Source organism: Symsagittifera roscoffensis, chromosome 4 (genome assembly GCF_963678635.1).
Source record: "Symsagittifera roscoffensis chromosome 4, txSymRosc1.1, whole genome shotgun sequence".
Lineage (NCBI taxonomy): Eukaryota > Metazoa > Xenacoelomorpha > Acoela > Convolutidae > Symsagittifera > Symsagittifera roscoffensis.
In genome coordinates, this window is record NC_087065.1 from 74,192,758 (window position 1) to 74,213,612 (window position 20,855).

The 20,855-nt window shown below is 33.7% G+C and overlaps 1 protein-coding gene across 1 annotated transcript; it reads left to right on the forward strand.

Annotated features, from left to right (window-relative positions):
* Window positions 1–251: 251 nt before the first annotated feature.
* LOC134843879 (MFS-type transporter SLC18B1-like) lies at window positions 252–8,174 on the forward strand. The gene is made up of 5 exons (XM_063860201.1): window positions 252–796; window positions 1,376–1,724; window positions 2,475–2,794; window positions 7,178–7,438; window positions 7,768–8,174. Exons 1-5 carry the CDS (start codon window positions 490–492, stop codon window positions 7,971–7,973), a joined length of 1,443 nt encoding a protein of 480 aa, XP_063716271.1. The 5' UTR covers window positions 252–489; the 3' UTR covers window positions 7,974–8,174.
* Window positions 8,175–20,855: the final 12,681 nt, after the last annotated feature.

Here is a 20,855-nt window from a genome sequence, read left to right on the forward strand (position 1 = left end):
CTTGCCCATGAATCAAATAGCGCGCAGTTCTGCTTCGCCTTTGAGACCTAGCCGGTTTTCTCAATTTTTCGCAAAGGAGCTCGAGGAGATTTTTGTGGAGAAAAGTTCTGTTACTACATAATTACCAGCAGTAATGTTATGAAGATGTCTAAAGAAGATAGTTTATGCTATCTTAAATTAATGGTTTAGTCTAGTGGTAGAATGATATTTAGAGAATTAGTTAGATAACTTTATTAATCACTTTCAGAAAAATGACGACCTCAGAACGCTTCAAAATGTGACTTTTGTGGAACAGGGTGCTGTCGCAGAGATACGCCTGTGAATTGTAGTATTTAAATCACGCAAAAGTGCAATTATTAACTACCATTCAAGCAATCACAAATCTAGTGCAATATATATACTTAGTGAAGAATCTTCAATCGGTCGATTTGAAGTTAGAAATATCAAATTGTACATATGTGCAAACAAGCTAGCTGCTAATTTTGTGCAATGTCGTCGGCCGAACTTACAACTAAAGTGATTGTAGCTTTGGTCATTTCTGTGCTGCTTTTTGTGGCCGAAGGAATAAACTACTCCCAGCTGGCGCCCTTTTTCCCAAACGAAGCGGAACTGTACAAGGGGCTGAGCGAGTTTCTTGTGGGTGCAATTACTAGTTGTTTCGATTTTTCAACTCTCATCTTCAGTGCTTTCTTACCCCTATTTGCCAAACCGGAGTTGAACAAATTCTTCTTCATATGGGGCACAACTATGGGTGCAGTTGCTAACATTTGTTTTGGAATCCTTGGAAACGGACCAGGTTTGCAATTCCTAATTTTACTTATGTTTCTTTTTACAATCCCATGTTTAAACATATGTACACAATTTCAAAAAGGAACAAAATACACCCATAGTAAAACGTGTTGCTTGCCGAAAAAATTTATTTAAGGGTAATGAACGTGATGAGTCCTCTTATATAGGTCTTCACGAAAAAATTTCCAAAAATTTGTTCAGGCTCAAATTTACTTTTTCGCGATTTGAATTTTGATTTTTTTTTTTAAATTTTCTCAAATTGGGTGAAACATAAGTTGTTCGTGAAATTCAAAGAGATTTAAGGGCATATATTTTTTCTTTAAAATTCTTCAAAAAACAAGAAGTTAGTTTTTCTGTTTCCTTGCGTTCATTACTCTTTTTCAGCAGTCAGTTGGTTTGTCTTCAACTGTCTTTTTATCTATTCCCCCCGTACGTTACACAGTAAAGGCTATCCACCCCTATAAAGGAACAATTCAACCTTTAAGCATATGCGAATTTTATACCTTGTAATAATTTCACCCTCCCCTCTCTGCAAGTGTGAAAAAGCTAGTTATGTAACATCATCGGATCTTTTTTGTCTGTACAGGCGGATGGTGGTTTGCATCAATGTGTTTCTTCTCTCGCATCGTCATGGGCATCGGAGCTGGCATGCTATGGTCAGTTGGAGTGCCACTTCTGACATCTATGGCCCCATCTTACGCTGGAAGAATCACGTCCCTCATCGAGTCAGGAGTGGGAGTTGGGATCGCAATCGGACCCCCAATTGGAAGCGGGGTGTACAGTCTAGGGGGGTATATGTATCCCTTTCTGGTGGCTGGAATTATTGAGATGCTGTTCGTGTTAGTTGCAATGGTTACTATTCCTAGTGCGAACAGTGTTTCTAACTCGCGTGCAGCAAGTGTTGCAGCTGACAGTGGAATAAACAGTGACGACAGGTAGCTAGTTTTACGTTCAAATGATATTTGTTGGACTGTTTCAAATTTTTTTCCATCGAACTGAATTTTCAAAATTGGACATTTTGCTATATAATCAATAAATTGAATTTCTTTAATAATGTTTTTTTTCTAAATTGAAAATTAAGTTCATTCTATAGTCCCTATTTTCCATTGGAATTTTAGTTTTGAAAAACGAAGTTTTTGTGGTCAAAAAGTTTTTTTGTTGTTGAGTAATAAATAGTTTTGAAAAAAATGTTCTCCATATCTTACGTCTAGCATTTAGCCATAAACATTTGTAAAATTACTATGAAAAGGTAAAACTTGCCATGATGGGACGGGGAATGGAAAAGAGTCATTAACCGAAACACGCCAAGATAATAAGGAAAGAATCAAAACCAGATCTGCTTAGGATTGACTTCAAAATCGAATTGCTTTGCCTACAGAGTTCGATTGTTTTTTTTTTGAAAATCATCTCTCGAAAAGCTTTTAAATCCGTTACTTTAGTTTAACACGAATGAATTTTAAAGAATGTAGCAAAAGTTTTATATATTTCAAATGAACTGAACAAATCTTCAGTAATGCTTTCAAGTAAACTGTTGCGTGCCTGTTTTTATCAACAGTTGTTTTTAGTTTCAGCGGAACATCAATTATGATAATAAAATTTTTCGGCAGTTACTGTGGGCATATTTGATTCATTTTTGGGCTTCAAAGCGAAGAATGTTTTGTAATTATTGCAATATTATCTTCCAGCACGATGGTTGACATATCAGAAAGCGACCAGAACTCAGACGTAAATCTTCTGACAGCCAAAGACCCCCCGCTTCAAAACAATACTCTGCCAGACAACACTAGCGAAGCATTGGCAGCTTTTCTTGCCTACCCAGGGGTGTGGCTAGTCAGCATGTTCTTCATTCTGGGCTCTGTCCCTTTTGGACTCTATGACGTCTCTCTTTCGCCGTATCTATTGCAGACATTCGGTGTAGATGGCGACACAGCTGGCTTGTATTTCCTGGCAATGGGTGCACTCTATGCAATTTGTACGCAGTTTGTGGGCTTATTAGTCGATAAAGGTACGCTGTTTTTTTTAAAATTGTTAAGTGTCACAACGAAGTGTTTAATTTTTAACAAAAATAATTTTTCAAGTTTTCTATTTTGATTTCTTTTCAAGTTCAATTCAATAGCATTTGCTGAAAGGAAGGAAATTTATGGTCCAATTACGAAAGTGCAAACGGAGCTCGGGGACCTGTTTTTTGTAAACTAGAGTTTTTGTGCTTTTTCGGACTATCGTCCGTATCTTTATTTTGTCGGCTTAGTTACCATAACCCGAACTTGCTGTAGCACCCATGTTGGATACGAAAACGCCCGGAAATTGGAAACTGAAAGTTTTCCGCTGATATAGACTATTGTCTGTCTGCTTATTTTTGTCGGCTTAAGTCTATGCATATTTCTGCATTTTTCTGATGGCTATGTTTATCCCTGTAATTACCAGCAAAATAAAAAAGTAATGATCTAGTTTTATCAAATCGGGTTAGTATTTTACACTTATCCAATTTTATCAGAGCGGTTTAGTATTTTACATAAGCGAGCATAGAGTATGAATCTACTTTTTTTTCACATAAGGCGCAATAAAAAGTGCTCATTTGGTAGCATTTTTGCTATGATTACTATCTAGAATTTTCATGGAATCTGTTATCTGCTTTATTGGTGGCTATTGTTTGCCGATTGTCAAGCCACCCTTAATGAAGAAAACCGTTAACTTACTTAATGTTTCAGTTAAACCAAAGATGAGGTGAACCAGTAAGCAATTCAGACATATTCAGAGCTGATTCATTTGAATTATTGATAAATTTTGATAAATGGTAATCATTCTGACTAGTATTAGGCAAAATTTTGGTTGCAGCTTGAGTTAATTAGCAGCTAAATAGTTTTATTTATAACCTTTTCTTCTTGGCAATTTTTTTTAGCACATGTGATGGCTTTATTGTTGGGTAGTGTTATCATTTTTAAAGGGCCAGTGGTACAGATTCGAGAACATGGCTTTCTAAATCTCCTGACCGGAGGATCCAATCCGACAAATTGTAAAAGTTTTTTTATTCAAAGTTCATTTTTTACGTTTTTCTTATCTCACTTTATAGAGCTCAGTTTTGTCATTTCTATCACTTCTCTTAGCAAAGTGCAGCTTCGCCTCTGTACATAAAATTGGTTTCAATCATAGAAGTTTTGGTTTTCTTTTATATTTAAACTTGCGAAGCGAGTACATTAGTACGAAATTTCTTTTTTGCCTAACCTAGGTCGATAATAAAAATGCTACTTTTGGTGGCATTTTGAGCAGTAGGCTGCTGTAGCAGTATAATATCATATTTGCTTTAACATTTGATTGGATTTGAAGTTAACACAGTTGATGCATTATTAATTCATCTAATGAACCGAAAAAATTATTTGTTTCAAACAGCAGTACAATGATTACGCTTAAGATTAGCAAGCGTTATCAAACTGGAATACAGACTTTTTTCGAATTAACAACTTGTTCAACAGAATCACTTGAATCAATTGGTATCTTGGTTCATTATGAATTCAAATTTCTAAGCGTCTCCGGCACACTTTGTCTGGAGGTAAACAATACGCCTGGGACGTCAAAGGTCCTGGGTTCGAAACTAATCTGACCTGTTTTTTTTTTTCAAACGGGAAATAGTCCGTTTTAAAAAAAAATTGTCGACCTATTATTGTCTGCTTAGGTTTTTTCGGCTTAGTTGCCATGTTGTAGATTTTTTTTAAAGTTTTTTTTCATTATAGTTGCTTTTAGTGTTCTGATTAACGTCTGCTGTTTGTAATTTACTTAAATTGATTTCGTTTAAAAACTTTATTCTGCCCAAATGATTTCGGCATTTTCTTTATCGGCGTAGTGACCTTATTTCGAACCGTTTTTTATGCTCACCTCTGTATAGCCCAAAAATGCTAAATTTCTTGATAGAAAAATAGAAATAGAGTTAAGTTTTTTCCTGATGCGGCGTATACTGTATCGGCTTATTGGACTCATATTGCGTGTTTCGACAATGTTAGTCTTAATGTTTTTTTTTAAATTTTTTTTCGGTTTTTTTATTTTCATTTTTGGAGTTTAATAGGTTTCGGCCTATTCTATATCGGCTTAGTGTCCTCATATTGTTTCTTTGACAAGCAAATGAAGTTTTTTGACGTTGAGGTGGATGTATTAACTTTTCAGATGTCTGAAGTCTTATCGATATTTTTTCGGCTTAAAGGGTTTCTGGCAAGGTGTTTTCGGCTTTATCACCGCTGGGTACGTTATCTTCCGATGCTTATTACACATTCTATTGTCTTGTCATGTTTTTGTTTCAAAACTAGTCTTATTCTTTTAAATAGATCTAGTTTTTCGACCTTTTTGATTTTTTTTTTTCGTTTCTGTTTTGTATTGCAAGTGATGCGAAGCTCAGCTTTGCTCCTGTGTAAAAAGTTCAATTTCAGAAGTTTTCCAACTCAATGTGTTTCGCAGTTTTTTTTTGAAATGCATAATTTATACATAATTTGGCTTTATGCATTCCAAATTATTAAATGCAAAATTCTCTTTTGATGCATCGAATTGGCAATTTTTTAGCTGCGTTATTGGTGGCTAGTTTTTGGTGATATAAAGCATTCGTGGTCAGTGCGTGAGACTCGAATTTGCTATGTCGCAGATTCGAAGCCTTTACGTAGCCGAGTTTTTGCTAATTCGAGGTTTTTTTCTACTTTTTCTTATTTCACTTGATAGAGCTGCTTTTTGGTCGTGTTCTCGCAAGTGTTTGCGAAGGGCAGCTTCCCCTCTATGTACGAAAATTGATTTCACGGCTTAGTTAAAAAATTGCTGACTTGTTGATGTCAGCAATTTTCCTCGTAATTGAAAAGCGTTAAATTTTTTTTTTTGTAAATTACTTTTTTGTTATTTTTGGTGAAAAATTTTGATGGCCTCAATTGTTTTGGCTTATGTTTTGGCTAGCTTTCATTGGAAAATGATTTTTTATCGTTTTGTGTTTCCGGAGGGTGGGATGGTCTTAAAGTAACCCAAGGGAGTTTACCCAACTTTTGTCGACTGAGTGGCTGCTAGGTAAATTTTTCTGAAAACTTATTTAATGCCAACGATTGTGTTTATGGATGTGTATTCCGCAAAAAGAACATCATCTATCTCGATTTTTTTTCAGTACCTTGCAAGACTTGGTAGCTAAGTGTCACAAAGTATCAATCATAAAAATTCTTTAAATTTTAAGAGCTTCAGTGCCAGATAATTTTTTCTTTGATGAGCTTTAAAGTGATGAAGTTAAAAAAAATGTTCCGTGAAAGTTTGTTTTCAGTTTCCTTGTGCATCGAGTTTTTTCCAACTTTCTGGTTGCTGTGTTTAGTTTTCAGCAGGAAAGTAAAATAATATAATGATCCAGTTGTCTCAAAATGGTTTAGCCTTATTAAAATAGTGTCAATCGTAAAAGGGTCTGGAAATTGAAATAGTTTTACTTTCTTCAAGGTTGTTGTGGTTTGAGGAAAGCTAATTCCACTGCATAAGTTTAGAATAGCATAAGTTTAGAAGACTCGAAAAAACGTGAATGATTTCTGAAGTAGATTTTAAGTTTTCTACTAGCAGAATAAAAAATCTACCGGTTGATCAGTTTTCCAATTTGGGTTAAATTTAATCCTGAAGCCATCTTTCACAAAAATTTCTTTAAAATCAAAGAGCTTTAACGCCATTTATATTTTTAGAAAATCAATTAAAAATTTTATTGGTCTCCTTGAGTTCGTTGTGTCTGTTGGCTACTTTTTTAAGGTTTACTTGAAAATTTTGTGCCTGTTAAAACGAATAAATAAGACTGATCTAATCATTTGACGACTATTGGTATAGATTTACATATGATCAGGAAGAAAATCAATTTTCATTGAATTTTGATGCAGTCCTGAAAATAGCGTTTTAAAATAAGTGTCTCAAAATGAATTTTGAAATGTCGTTTTTTCTTTGTGTGATAGAGGATCTGAACGAAAGCCTACAACGTTGGTATATTCGATAGTGATAGTAAATTAGGAATATTCAACAACAATTTTCTCCGAAAGTTGAAAAAAAAGTATATATAAATCAAATTTTCTGATTTAACTTTCCTCTGATATAACTGTTCCCAAATTGCTGAAACAAATTTCATGGGAGTGAAATTTAAGTTCACGGCTTAAATAATAACTTATTGCCCTAGTATCGTAATTAGGCTAAACATAGAAGTTTTGATCCGATAGATCACTCGACTCATTACAATGATTGTTTGTGATACCTGATTTGCGTGGAATTAAAACACACCCAAAGTAAAAAATCCTTCCTTCTTTCAGTGGTTGGAACAACAATTGAAGTTTTGAGTTTGAAATGTATATTACCAAGGCTCTTTTTTTATATAGTTTTTATCATTGGAGTAAAGTGTTTTGTTTGTTTATAGGCTATGCGGTGCACGTGTTCTTCTGGAGCTGTATCTTCGAAGTTGTGATATCATTTCTCTTCAGTGCTCCTTACGTTTGGCCAATGTTGGAGACCAAGTTCTTCATTGGTACCATCTTGGCCTTAGACGGAGTGGCTCTGTCCGGTACATTTGTGCCAGTGTATCTTATCCTTGAACATATAGTACTGGCCAATGGCTACATGCACAGTGAGCAGAGCTTGAAACTGGTCATTGGAATATGGATCAATTTCACTATGGCCGGTAATTGTTCAGCCAAAGCATAGTTATTATTAAATTTTTCACATGCCCTGAATGTCAACATACTGTGAAGCAAATTGAGTTTATGGTAAAAAACTTTGTACAATTTTGCATCAATCAGAGGGCGGGTCTGGGTCTTGATTTTGCGAGCTCTAGCAATAAATAATGTTTTAGACGTTTTATTATGGAAGAATTGTACCAACGACTGCGTTATTTTCCGGGAACTACCTCAAATTTTTTGTATTTTGGCGTCTTTTAGAGACAATTTTTATTTTCACACATCTGCACCTGTTTAGAATAAATACTGATTAGAACATGGACACTTGTTTTAGCTGGTCGTATTATGGGCTCAGTCGTGTTTGGGGGCGTGATATACCCGAAGCTGGGCTTCTACCTGACAAGTGTCCTCACCTCCATTCTCTTTTTAATCAGCACCCTTCTCAGCAACGGCTACTTAGTCTATTCGAAGAACTACCGGAAGGTCTTCTACACGCAAAGTACACTGCATTTAACAGATGAAATTACAAACTCTATATGATTTATTTATCGAAGCAGAGCTCGTTAAAACTGGAAACTTTGTAAACTACCATCAAGTTTCCATTAAAATAACGCAAAAAAGTATTTTCTTTTCACAAATAGTAGCTTAATTTCACTCTGTAGATTTTTAGTTGTGTTATTAGAAACGAGACTAGGAGTCATAGATTGGCTATGGGATATCAGTTTGGATCTAATTTTGGATATAAAGATTATGATCATTTGTTTTTGGATGACTGATACGAGACGTTATAAATTATTGTCCTTACTTCGTAGCATCGCCTCTAAGCAAACAGTCGATTAAAGATGAGCAGACTCAATTGAAATGAGTTGAGCTCGCTGTTTTAGTTAAACGAATAATTGGCTTCGAATAGAAACTGCGGGGTTTGGTAGTTAAGAATGGCCCATTTAAGTAACAACTTAAGCTACTAGTTTCTCTGATAGTTTGGTTAATTTAGTTGAACTAGTTTCTAAGACAAAATCTTAATTGAAAATCTCGACTTTTGTTTTCAATTTGAAAAGTGGTGTGAAATTAAGTATTATGTGAAGCATATATTTGAAAAGGGGACACTTAAATTTCATGCCACTTTTTCAAATTGAAAACAAAAATTGAGATTTTCTATTAAAAAGTTATCTTTGCAACTGGTGAAGTATATATGAAGCATATATTCAAAGACTATCCTCACTGAATACAACGGCATGCAGTTTCTAAGTGTAAAAGAAGGAAAGCAGTTTCAGTTGTATTGGTCGTGATGATTTTTTTAGGAAAAAGTCAATTTGATTGGAAAAAATTGGACAGAGTTTTTGTGGCTTGACTCAAATTCAGATTTTTTCAAGATCAGTTAATAGTTTCAACTCAGTTAATAGTTTCTTGCTTGAACGCCAAAAAGGTCATTTTTATTATATATAACTCAAAATCTGTGGTTAAGCACTAATTACAAATGTTTTCCTCAATTTTTTTAGCTATTGGGCTATGTATGAAGTTTCTTTTGATATAAGTAGTTCGTTAAGTTCACCGTAACCCTTGATTAAGTAAAAACAGCCAGAATAATCGATTTGGAGTTAAACTTTGCTTGCAAGTTTTGTAAAGAAATAGCATCATGTTTTTGATGAATTTTAACTAGCTTCTCTTCAATTTTTGTCGAACTAACCCAATTTGAGAAACTACGTTTGATTTTTTTGTTCGTTTGTAGCTTTGTTTGTTTGGTCTAGACAATTTGAATCAGCACTGTTCAAATTGTCAATGATTGTTCTAAAGAGCTTGAATGATTGTTTTTAATGTGAAAATAAATTACGCTCTTAAATAGAGTTCAACAAACACAAAAAGAAACTTGATTAATTTCTTGTTTTAAAAGTGGATTTTATTTTTTTTTTCAGCGGAGTTTGTGGCATCAAAAAATCATTCAAAGCGTTGTTTTAACTTCAAAGAGGTTTGACCTGATTTTTTTGTGAATCTACGTTTTTTAAATTTTTTCAAGTTCAGTGATTCCTTCAAAAAATCTCTTCGCTAATTTCTCTGGTGGGTCGTGTAATTGTTTTCACGTCATTTCAGGTCCGTTCAAAACAATTTTTGGTAGAGTGCGTTATGATCCTCAAGACCATTCAGTCGTAACATAGATTCGAAAAACGTATTTTAAAATAATTTTGTGCAAAAAACATCAGGATTTTTTTCATTTTGTCGTTTTGAGTGTAGCTAAAATACTGTTTCAGAATGGCTATTTTCACATTTGGGCAAGCAAGAGTATTGCCATCGTGTACTAGACTTTTTTCCACCCAGAATGGTCATTTTAGTATGAATGGTAAATATCACTTTCGACATGCTCAAATTCTAGAACTTCAAATAAACCTACCATCATTTAAGTAGTAATTAGGTAAAAAGAATTTCAGATTGTAGTTAATTTTTCAAAAAAAATCAATATTTTTATCCTGTAAGGTTGTTAGTGGCTTACTTTTTGAAGCATGGTTTTTTCTAAATTGAGCAGTTTCTTACTATAACTGAAAATTCACTAATTGTAAATTTACCAAGACTGATATAGCGTTTTTTAAAATTCTTTTTCGTTATAGAAAATATTACGGTATAGGAACATAAAATTTTTTAAAAAAACTTGACATTTTTTATGACTAATTTTGTTTTCGGCTCAACAAATTTCGTCCCAAAATTTGTCGCTTTTGTTGCCGCTCAGTGAATGATTTCCACTTGGTTTTGAGGCTGTTTATAAACGTCTATCAAAGCAGTCATGAAAATTTTGGAGCTGTAACTTTTCCAATTTTTTTTTAAAATTTCAACTTTTGTAGCGCAATTCGAATTTTTTCAATACTGGTTGTTGTGTCCAACCACAGATTTTCAATAAAATGAGTTTCAGTGTGAAAAAAAATTGAAAATTTTGGGTGTTTTTTTTGGCATTTGTGTATCGCAACTGATGTGAAGCTCAGCATTGCCTCTGTGTTAAAAGTATACTTTTTAAAATGGCAAGATTACAAAAATTTTTGGCCCGTATGTTGAACTAGTGAAATTTCTCACACAATTTTTTTACTTTTCTGATCAGTTTCATCTACTGTTGCATATTTTCAAATTTTCAGTGGTATTTGAATTAGAAAGCGAACTATGTCGTGGGGCACCGGGTTGATTTTCAACTGAACAATGATGAAAAGTGAAATAAGCTAAAAAAAAACTGAAGATAACTTGTTTTGTTTATAGAAGTAAAAGATTGTGGAAGTAAGATAATGCAGAAATGATTACGCGTTGAGAAAAGAAATGATTGAAATTCGAAATTGAATTCTTATCTCAAGTTCACAGCCTAGAATAAAAAAACTGAAAAACACATATACCGGTTATAAAGAAGGAAAAATTGCCGGAGTAGTATGTTACATCGTCAGAATTGAGGACGTGTTTTGAAAAAAAAACAGGCTCTTTCCCAGATATTCCTCCATTAGGAAACTACAAATGAAAGTCGTTGAAAAAATTTTTAAACGGCATTTTCCATGTAAGAAAAAGTATATTGATGTATTCACATGTTTTTGCTGAAACATTTTAGCGCAGCTTACAACATCGAAAGTCATTGCAAATAGGTTTTGGTAAATTGAGTTTCAGAAAACAGAGTGAGTTTCAGGTGAACAGAGTTAGGCCATTTTAAACATTCAAATGGTGGTTGGAGCCAAAATCTTAAATACGTGTTTTTTGTTTTTTGAAGTAAGAAATTGGTTACGCTTGCGATTGACAAGCGTTATCAAACTGGAAAATAGAATTTTTTCCGTAATGCCAACGTGTTTAACAGAATCATTTGAATCACTTGTATCTTGGTTAATGATGAATTGAAATTTCTTTGCGTTCCCAGCCACTTTAGCCTGGAGGTAACTATTTTGCTTTGGATGGCAAAGGTCCTGGGTGAATCTGAGTAGGTCCTGTTTTTTTCTCAAGCGGTAAATATTCTGTTTTGAGTAAAATTGTCGGCCAAGTTTTTGTCTGCTTTTTGTTGTATGCTTATTTGTCATATCTTGGGATCGTTTTTTTTTGTTGCATTTTTCTTTACTGTTGCGTTTAGTGTTTGCTTTACTCCTACAATATGCACTTTTATCTACCTTGACTTCGTATTCTTTTCTTTGTTTTTTTTTGTTTCGCTAAAAAATATTCCTCGGCACAAATTATTTTGGCCTATTTTTAATCAGCCTAACGACCTAATTTTAAATCAATTCAAGGGAAACACAGTTTTACTACTTCCCTCCGATTTTTTCAAGTTGGTTATTTGTTTTCCAATCGGTTTGTTGAAATTTGTTTTTTCGTTTTGAAAAATGTTTTCACATTCTGCAAAAAAAATTGTTTTTCTCATACACTTCTACTGAGTTTTGTAAAAAAAGTATCAATAAGAACCACCACCTTACCTATGTGTCTGAATGCTCCCCTAGAGTCTTTTTCTTTTTGACCCCTCTGCTTACCGCCTTCGAAAAAATGTGGGGAATTATCTCGAAATAGTCCCTTTTTGATTTTTGACGGTTTTGTGATTCTCTTTGACTTTTCTCAAAAATTAAAATTTTAATACTGATTTTGTGGGTTCAAGGGAGTTAACTGGCACTGGGAAGCTACCCTGCGTTAGCGGCCTCCCACAATGTTTTTATACACAAAAATTTATCGCCCTCGGAAAAGTCAAAGTTTGACTTTTTGACCGCTTTTAGTATTTTGATTATTCTTGAAAACTTTCCTGGCACATCTGAGATGTGCGTTGAAATCAAAGAAGGGGTTGTGGGAAGCTCATTTGCTTATTTGTTCATACGACCACGCCCAATTTTTTCTGACACGAAAATCCTTTGGCAAAGTCCGGACAAATTTGGGAAAACACGGACAAATTTGGAGAGTCCAAATCATATTTTTCGTGCCGCATGAGTATAGAAAGTTCATTCAGTATCATACCTCCAGTTTAAGCTAGGCTCCTTGTAGTTTTTTTTACCGAGACACGAAACCTTTGATTCACTTGGTTTTCCAACTTTTTTTCCGACTCTTTATGTTTGTGCCGTATCTGGGGGACTGAAAAAGTGTAGGTACTACTATGATAGACATTTCCGTTTAAAGCGCTGCTGTGGTGCTCAAGTCCCGTATAGGCAATGACTTGTTTCACAATTGTTTCATGCTTTCTTAAAGCTACTCTTCTATAAACCAATTCAATTAATTCGAAGATAATTCATGCTTTCATAAAGCTACTCTTCTATAAACCAATTCAATTAATTCGAAGAAAATTAAATCAATTCGAAGATCATTGATGTTTTTGAAACTTTTTAAAAGTTAAAAATGATTTTTTTTGATAAATTTTGTAACGATTGAGGTCAGGGGCGCGGATTAAGGGGGGGGGGGGCCGGGGTCTGCGGACGCCCCCCCCCCCCCCCCCCCCCTCAGGGATTCGACCCCCTGCCGACCCAAAGGGTCCCCCCTTTGATACTTTTTCAGAAATCCATTTTTGGCCGACCGACCCTAAAATTTTTCTAAAGGCGCCTTTGGCGCCAATTTATACTAACTTTGAGGGGGAGCGCGCGCCAAAAAAACGCGATTTTTTTGTAAAATTTTTTCAAAAAGTGCCCAAAAACGGCCTTTTTGATTGTTTTTTTAAAAATTTGCCTGCGGCGCAGAAAATCTAGCCAAAATAGGGGCAAAACAGAGCTTTGGGAGAGCTCGAAAAATCAATTTGGTTGACCTAAAAAAAAAGGTCGTCAAAATTTTGGAAAATTTTTTGAAAATCCGCCCCCCCTCGAGAAAATCCTAGATCCGCCCCTGATTGAGGTGATTGAACCTCGGGCTACTTGCACAGCCACTATCCCTTCATACTAGCTACAAGCACGATACGTTTTTTAGAAAATTTTCTCTGGCTATTTTTGTACAATAAGCTGGTGGAGGATTGCAGGCTCTGATTTTTTATCATAAGGTTCTTGTTTGATGTTAGCTTAAACTTTTTTGGGTCGCAAGATGATCCGGGTTTAATTACTACAAGAAAAAGTGCGAGAGAATAAACACTTAGTAACATTTTAATGCAACTTATGCTCAACGCAATTTTCATACTTTTAAGCGTGTTTTTTGCTTAAATTTGTTGCAGTGAGCAAATAAACCATTTTTTCAAAATTATTTATGGTTGTTAAATGCGATAAATGTTTCTTCATTCTAGAACTGTAATTTTTGATTTAAAAAATGAACACATATTAAATTAACAATTCTTGTTTTTTGTTTTTGCATTTGCATCCTGTCAGATTTTATGTGAAAATGAATAGAGTGAAAAATTTATTCAGGGAGTGGTGATTTTTTGTCAATAAAATTTGATCTTTCTCTAGTTTGATTTTTACCGATTTCAATTTTCCTTTTTTTTTCTGAAGTTTCTTCAAATACATTTGGCAACAAAGTTAGGCTCGAGAATGCAGAAATGGCTCGGAAAAACGTGATCAGGTTCAAAAATGAATTTAAAAGTTTAGGTTTCGCAGCGCAATGAAAACTTTCCTTTCAATTCAGATTTCTTTAATTTGGCTTGTTTTATAAAAAAAAGTGTTTGTAAAACTCTCTTGAATCATAGAACGGGTCAACTTGGTATGTGTTTTTCTCTGAATTTCCAAGTTATCAAAAAACTATTGCTGTTTCAGTTTTCTTGAGATGATTGACACTATTATTATTATTAATATTATCATTATTATTTGATTTATAATGGATGAAGTTCAGTTTTCAAATTTATTGACCAATTAGAGAAGAGTAACGTTTTCTTCTGAAATCCAAATTCCTTGCGCCCAAAAATGATGCCTGAAACTATACTGCAAATGTCTGTTTACACCTTTGACAACAAACGTTTTGTCTAAAAAGCAACGACCTTTTTCCTGCTTACAGTCTTACAAGTTCACTTAGTCTTTTTTGATTGAACGTCTTACTCGACTGTTTTCTTTAAGGTAATTTACATCAATTAATCTTACGGTGAGCTGGCCACTCAATTGCACCGTTTTGTAGTTTTTTTTTCGTCAAAATTATCCGTTTTTTATTTTTTGATGTTCTGAACAGTCTCAAGCAATTTTGTATGGCAAGTATTTTGAAGCTTCGCCAGGGTCCAAATTTGTACCGAAAGCATCTGTTTATTATACAACAAAAAAAACTTAATATGTTGTAAGTTTTGCAATACATCTGGTACAATTGCTTAAATTTGTGTGCACTTGGGCTTAATTGGTTGTAAGATTCTTACTGCAAAATTTTTTTTTCGTTTCCTCGAAATTCACTTTGTTTGAAAAATAAGGAGTACTTTTCAAACATACCTAGAAAATAAGGGACATACAGCAAAATCTGTAAAGATTGTTGGTGTTTTGTAAATACTAGTGGTATTGCTTTTACGAGTTCTATTTTTAAACTTATCTGATTTTAAGTTTTAAGTGCCATATCAACCTGTGCAGAAAACTTGAAGCCAATTTGCTAGTTTTTTTCAAAAATAATCATAATATTCGGATATAGATCTGAGTGTTTCAAACGATCTTTCAATTTGTTTTTAGTTGTTTCTATGAGTATATTTATTAAATTAAACTGAAAATCAACCTACAGATAGACAAACTTTATAAACAAAAAATTAATTTTAATTCAAAATAAATCACAAAGTTGGAAGAAAAAAACTAATCTAAGGCTAAGTTTTTGATTAAACCAAAAAAAACCATAACACAAACAAATTAACAGAATATTTTAATGGGTAAATATTTTGAAACGGATTTACAAAAACGTTTTATTTTTTGAATTTTGCTAAACAAAGAGAGTCTGTAAGTTTTTGTTCTGGCTTTTAAAGAAAAAATTCAACTAATGAATTGGTTAAAAAAGTCAGCGAACAGCTTAAGTTTTCTTTGCAAATGAGTGAAAGAAGCCAATGTTTCACTATGTTTCATTAAATGTTCTGTTCATACAGACAAGCTAGCGAGCTCGTGTGTCATTTTATGAAATCAACTTTTTTCGCAACCCAACTCAGAAATCAAAGTGATCAGTTGATGGCATTTTTGCTAACATAGTATATAATATAATTCGAAGATAATTCATGCTTTCATAAAGCTACTCTTCTATAAACCAATTCAATTAATTCGAAGAAAATTAAATCAATTCGAAGATCATTGATGTTTTTGAAACTTTTTAAAAGTTAAAAATGATTTTTTTTGATAAATTTTGTAACGATTGAGGTCAGGGGCGCGGATTAAGGGGGGGGGGGGGGGCGGGGTCTGCAGACGCCCCCCCCCTCAGGGATTCGACCCCCTGCCGACCCAAAGGGTCCCCCCTTTGATACTTTTTCAGAAATCCATTTTTGGCCGACCGACCCTAAAATTTTTCTAAAGGCGCCTTTGGCGCCAATTTATACTAACTTTGAGGAGCACGCGCCAAAAAAACGCGATTTTTTTGTAAAATTTTTTCAAAAAGTGCCCAAAAACGGCTTTTTTGATTGTTTTTTTAATAATTTGCCTGCGGCGCAGAAAATTTAGCCAAAATCAACCTACGGATAGACAAACTTTATAAACAAAAAATTAATTTTAATTCAAAATAAATCACAAAGTTGGAAGAAAAAAACTAATCTAGGCTAAGTTTTTGATTAAACCAAAAAAACCCATAACACAAACAAATTAACAGAATATTTTAATGGGTAAATATTTTGAAACGGATTTACAAAAACGTTTTATTTTTCGAATTTTGCTAAACAAAGAGAGTCTGTAAGTTTTTGTTCTGGCGTTTAAAGAAAAAATTCAACTAATGAATTGATTAAAAAAGTCAGCGAGCAGCTTAAGTTTTCTTTGCAAATGAGTGAAAGAAGCCAATGTTTCACTATGTTTCATTAAATGTTCTGTTCATACAGACAAGCTAGCGAGCTCGTGTGTCATTTTATGAAATCAACTTTTATCGCAACCCAACTCAGAAATCAAAGTGATCAGTTGATGGCATTTTTGCTAACATAGTATTGATTTTTTGGAGCTTGTTCTTTGATGATTGTCAAACGACCATGATGCTGATGTGCGGACGTGAGACCCTTTAAATCAGGTCGGGTTGCAGCTCCGGCTTATATGAAAAGTTTTATTTCTTAAAGTTGGCAATTAATTAGCATTTTTTGTAACTGAATTTATAGTTCAAAGTTTTTCATGGCAACTATTTGTGTTCGGTTCTACGGAAAATTGTTCAAGTTTCGTCGGGTCAGTTGCAGCTGGTTAGTTAGGATTTTTGACCGTTTCTTAGAAGTTTTATAAATTTTCTTTAAAATTACCCAATTGAATCTGAGAAGAAAATGTCAATTGAAAAAATTGCTTGTAATAATTGTTCCTTCAGAAGCGGCGACTCCTTTATTTCTTAAGCGAATTTTTTTTTTTTTGGGAAAATTGATTATCTCAAAATTATTAGAGAAACAACTAAGGTGTTTTGGCGATAACACATTATAAAATTCATTGTTTCGGTAGTAGCACGCTTTTTACTAAATGCCAACTAAGCATTGAGTTATGTGGCTTTTTATACTGAAGTTTTTAGGTGGCCTTCCATTCAATCAGAGGACGTTCATTCATCAAGATGTTTTCTGGGTCTAGAAGTTTATTGTACTTGTTCGTCAATTCTTATTTCTTATGATTTATTTTGGTTTGCGTAATAAAGTCTTTTAACTTTAATTACGCTTGCGATTAGCAAGCGTTATCAAACTAGAACATAGACTTTTTTGGGGCTAACAACTTGTTTAACAGAATCACTTCAATCTTTTGCATTTTGGCTCATGATAATTTCGAAATTCGTAGCGTGTCCTGCACAGTTAGCCTGGTGGTAACGAATACGCCTGGGACGTCACAGGTCGTGGTTTTGAATCTGACGAGGAACTGTTTTTTTTTTTCAAACTGAAAATCTTACTTTCCAAAAAAATATAGGCCTATAGTTTGTCCGCTTTTGCTTTGTCGGCTTAGTTGCCCCATCGTTGAAATTTTTTTGTACGCAATTTTCAATATAGTTGCTTCAAGTGTTTTGAATTACTCCTGCAATTTTTGATTTTACTAGCCTTGACTTCGTATATTTAGCTGTTTATGGCTTTTTTCGCTTAAAAACCTTCGGCTTATTTTACTTTAAATGATTACGGCGTATATTTTATCGTTTTAGTGACCTAATTTGGGTTGATTTCAAAAGAAGCATTAGTTTTAGGTTTTATCTCGGATCGCACAAAATTTTAAAATTCTTAGTATAGATTTTATACTTCAAAGTTTTTCATGACCATAATTTTGTGTTCAGTTCTACGGAAAATTATTGAGTTGCTATTTTTGAGTTGTATCGCAAGTAATGCGAAACTCCGCTTCGCCTCCATGTAATAATAATAATAAGGTCCTATAACTTCTTATGCGAATGAACTCTACTAAGGGTTTCGAGCTTAGTGGTTTTTAACACGACATTTTCGTACAAATTTTCTCTCGGATTGACTAAGACAACTAGAAGGACAGGCAAATATTTGTTTGATTTACTAAATCCAAACAGTTTTTCTCTCAGAACGTTAACGACCTTCTGTTTGGAATCATGAATGTCTTAAAACTAATTTGCAAAGTTACTTAAAGCCTAGAATTTAATTTTCTAGCCAAAAACCTAATTTCTAGAAGTGAAACGAAATGATGCGAAATTAATGGCCAGTAGTAAAATCATCCGCTTTCGATTTCGATTTTTTCAGCCCCTGTGGCAAGGATTACTGTAACTTTTGCAAAAGTTTTCTGGCGAGTTCTCTGCTGCTTCTTTTAGTCAAAATTTTCGTTGCTTGTAGGATAGTAGCGTTTGAGAATTTGCGGTTGGGGGAGCACCACATCCAACTGATGGGCATATTTAATATTTTTGGTTTGATGCTTTAAAAGAAAACGCCTTTAAAGAAAATGTTCTAAAAAGTATATATTTTCACATTATTTCTTTAAATATGGTCTATGGAATTATTTCGAAAAAGCAAGGTTTGGAAAACCACATTTAGTTTGACAAATATAGATCGTCATGTTACGTTTCCCAAAAATTTAATACAGTTTTTAATTCCCGAGATTCGAAAAGAACTTTTTTTCTTCCAACAGTTTCGATTTTTTTAAGAAATCGGTTGTGCGGAATTATTTTATACAATCCAAAAAAGAAAGAGAAGTATCACATCATCAGCTCAAAAACAAAATGATATTTCACTCGCCACCGGCCCATAGTTCATCAGGATCGTAAATCAGGATCCCAAAATCATCAGGATCTCAAAATAAAATTGTCAAAAATCTAATCATCCGTAAAAAAAACGAAAATACTATCAAAATAAATTAATGCTTGAGTCTAATTGTAAAACATTTAAGAAAGTGAGTGGTAAAGGGAAAAATTCCAAATAATTTAATCTATCTAACGGGGACGCTGAGCATTTTAACGAATACTTCGCAAATATTGGCGCCAGACTTACACAAAGCAAACCAAACTGCATGGAAAATAATGTTATACGTCAGCAGCAATCGATGTTTTTGAAAAAAAAATTGGTTTAATTGAAGTCATTGAAGTCATCGAAAGTCTAAAAATTAAATATAGTACAGATTGCTATGATATCAGCACTGTTCTCGTCAAGCATTTAAAAACTATACTAGCAGGCCCTTTGACTGAAATTTTTAATGACTGCCTAACCTCAGGAATCTATCCAAATTGTTTTAAAATTGCAAAAATTTTACCAATTTTCAAGGAGGGAGACATCGATGACCCCTCAGACTATAGACCAATTTCGCTTCTTCCAATTCTGGGCAAAATTTTTGAGCGCATAATTTTTAAACGAGCCCAATCATATGTAGACAAGTTTAATATCATCCGAATTACTCAGTTTGGCTTCAGATCAAATAGAAGCACTGTTGACGCCATCCTTACATTGTTGGAAGAAGTTTCAACATCGCTATCGAACAAAAAACGAACTGTTCAGAATATGTTTTTAGACCTAAGAAAGGCTTTTGACACAGTTGATCACTCTAATCTGTTAATAAAATTGGAACAAATGGGATTCAGAGGGCATGTCTTAAATCTTTTGGAATCTTACCTTGGCAATCGCTATCAGTACATTGAAACTAACTCTTTTAAGATCCAACTTAAACTGGTATCTTTTGGTGTACCTCAAGGGTCTATCCTTGGGCCACTTTTGTTCATAATATACATAAACGATCTACAAATAGCCACAAAAAACACAGGGGTACTTTTGTATGCTGATGACACTGTTCTGAAATCCACAAACAACAAAGACTATATTGTTTTCGCACATAGAATAGCTTTGCTTGAAGTAAATGATTGGTTAGACAAGAACAAATTGACACTGAATGTCAAAAAAACCAAGACCATGAGATACTGTCGGAGCACGAAAACCGAAGAACGACCAGTAATTTGTTTTCTAAATGACACCCAAATAGAAGATGTAGAATGAATGTTTCAAATATCTTGGAATTCTCCTTGACTGTAAATTGAATTTTCATCAGCATATTGATAAGGTAAAGAACAAAATTTTGCAATTCTGTGGAGTGTTTTTTCAATTGAGAAAGTTTCTAACTGGACGGCAACTAATATTTGCGTTTAAAAGTTACGTGCAACCAATTGTCCAATATGTAGTTTTAGTTAATGCAAATACCGACAAAACCAAACTGTTAGAACTGGAAATGAAAATCAGAAGGCTAATCAGAATAATTTTTTATAAACACAGGATGGATTCAATCACTGAAATAATGCATGATAACAAAATATATACCGTAAGAGAATTTTTTGCTTTCGAAGTTCTGAAATTAACCGGAAAAATTATTCGAAAAGAGTGCCAAGTTTAAGCCTTGAGATATTCGATTACTGAACAAGAATTGAACGCGATATTTTCAAAGCGAAAAACAAATCAAAAGTTAGCTATAAACAGAAATAAACTCAACAGAGGGTCGATTAGACCTAAAATTTAAAAAAATGTTCAACTTTGTAATTAATTTTTTCCCACCTGGGTCAATTTCTTGAAAGGGGCTTCTCGGTTTCAATTAAATAGTTTTAATTATAAATTTTTGGATAATTACATTCTAGGAAATACGATTTCACTGGGCATGCTTTGAGATTTTTTTTGATGAATAAGTATAACTTGTTTCTGTTGGTTTCTAGGTTATGGGTACCAAAGATTACCTGAAAAAAAACTAAATTAGTTTTTTTTTTATTTAGAGAATGGTTTAAAGGTGCGAATAAAGAAGCTTTACGTTTAATAAATGGTTACCGGTAGGAGGTCCATTGCATTGGATCAAAGAATTTAAGTACTTTTTTTGTTCTCTGCATAATGAGACACCTGAAAACGGGCCTTGTTGGCTTAATGGTGTTCTCCCAAACAATTCTAATTTGTATTTATAATTTTTTATAAAAAACTTTGTAACTAGATATCGTTTGGAAACAATTTATTATTATTAT

Bases quoted from the DNA above. Each gene is read 5' to 3' on its own strand.
- LOC134843879 (XM_063860201.1), top strand. From the start codon at position 490: ATGTCGTCGGCCGAACTTACAACTAAAGTGATTGTAGCTTTGGTCATT. The intron at 2,795-7,177 runs GTACGCTGTTTT...GTTTGTTTATAG, and splicing joins GGGCTTATTAGTCGATAAAG to GCTATGCGGTGCACGTGTTC. The intron at 7,439-7,767 runs GTAATTGTTCAG...CACTTGTTTTAG, and splicing joins GATCAATTTCACTATGGCCG to CTGGTCGTATTATGGGCTCA.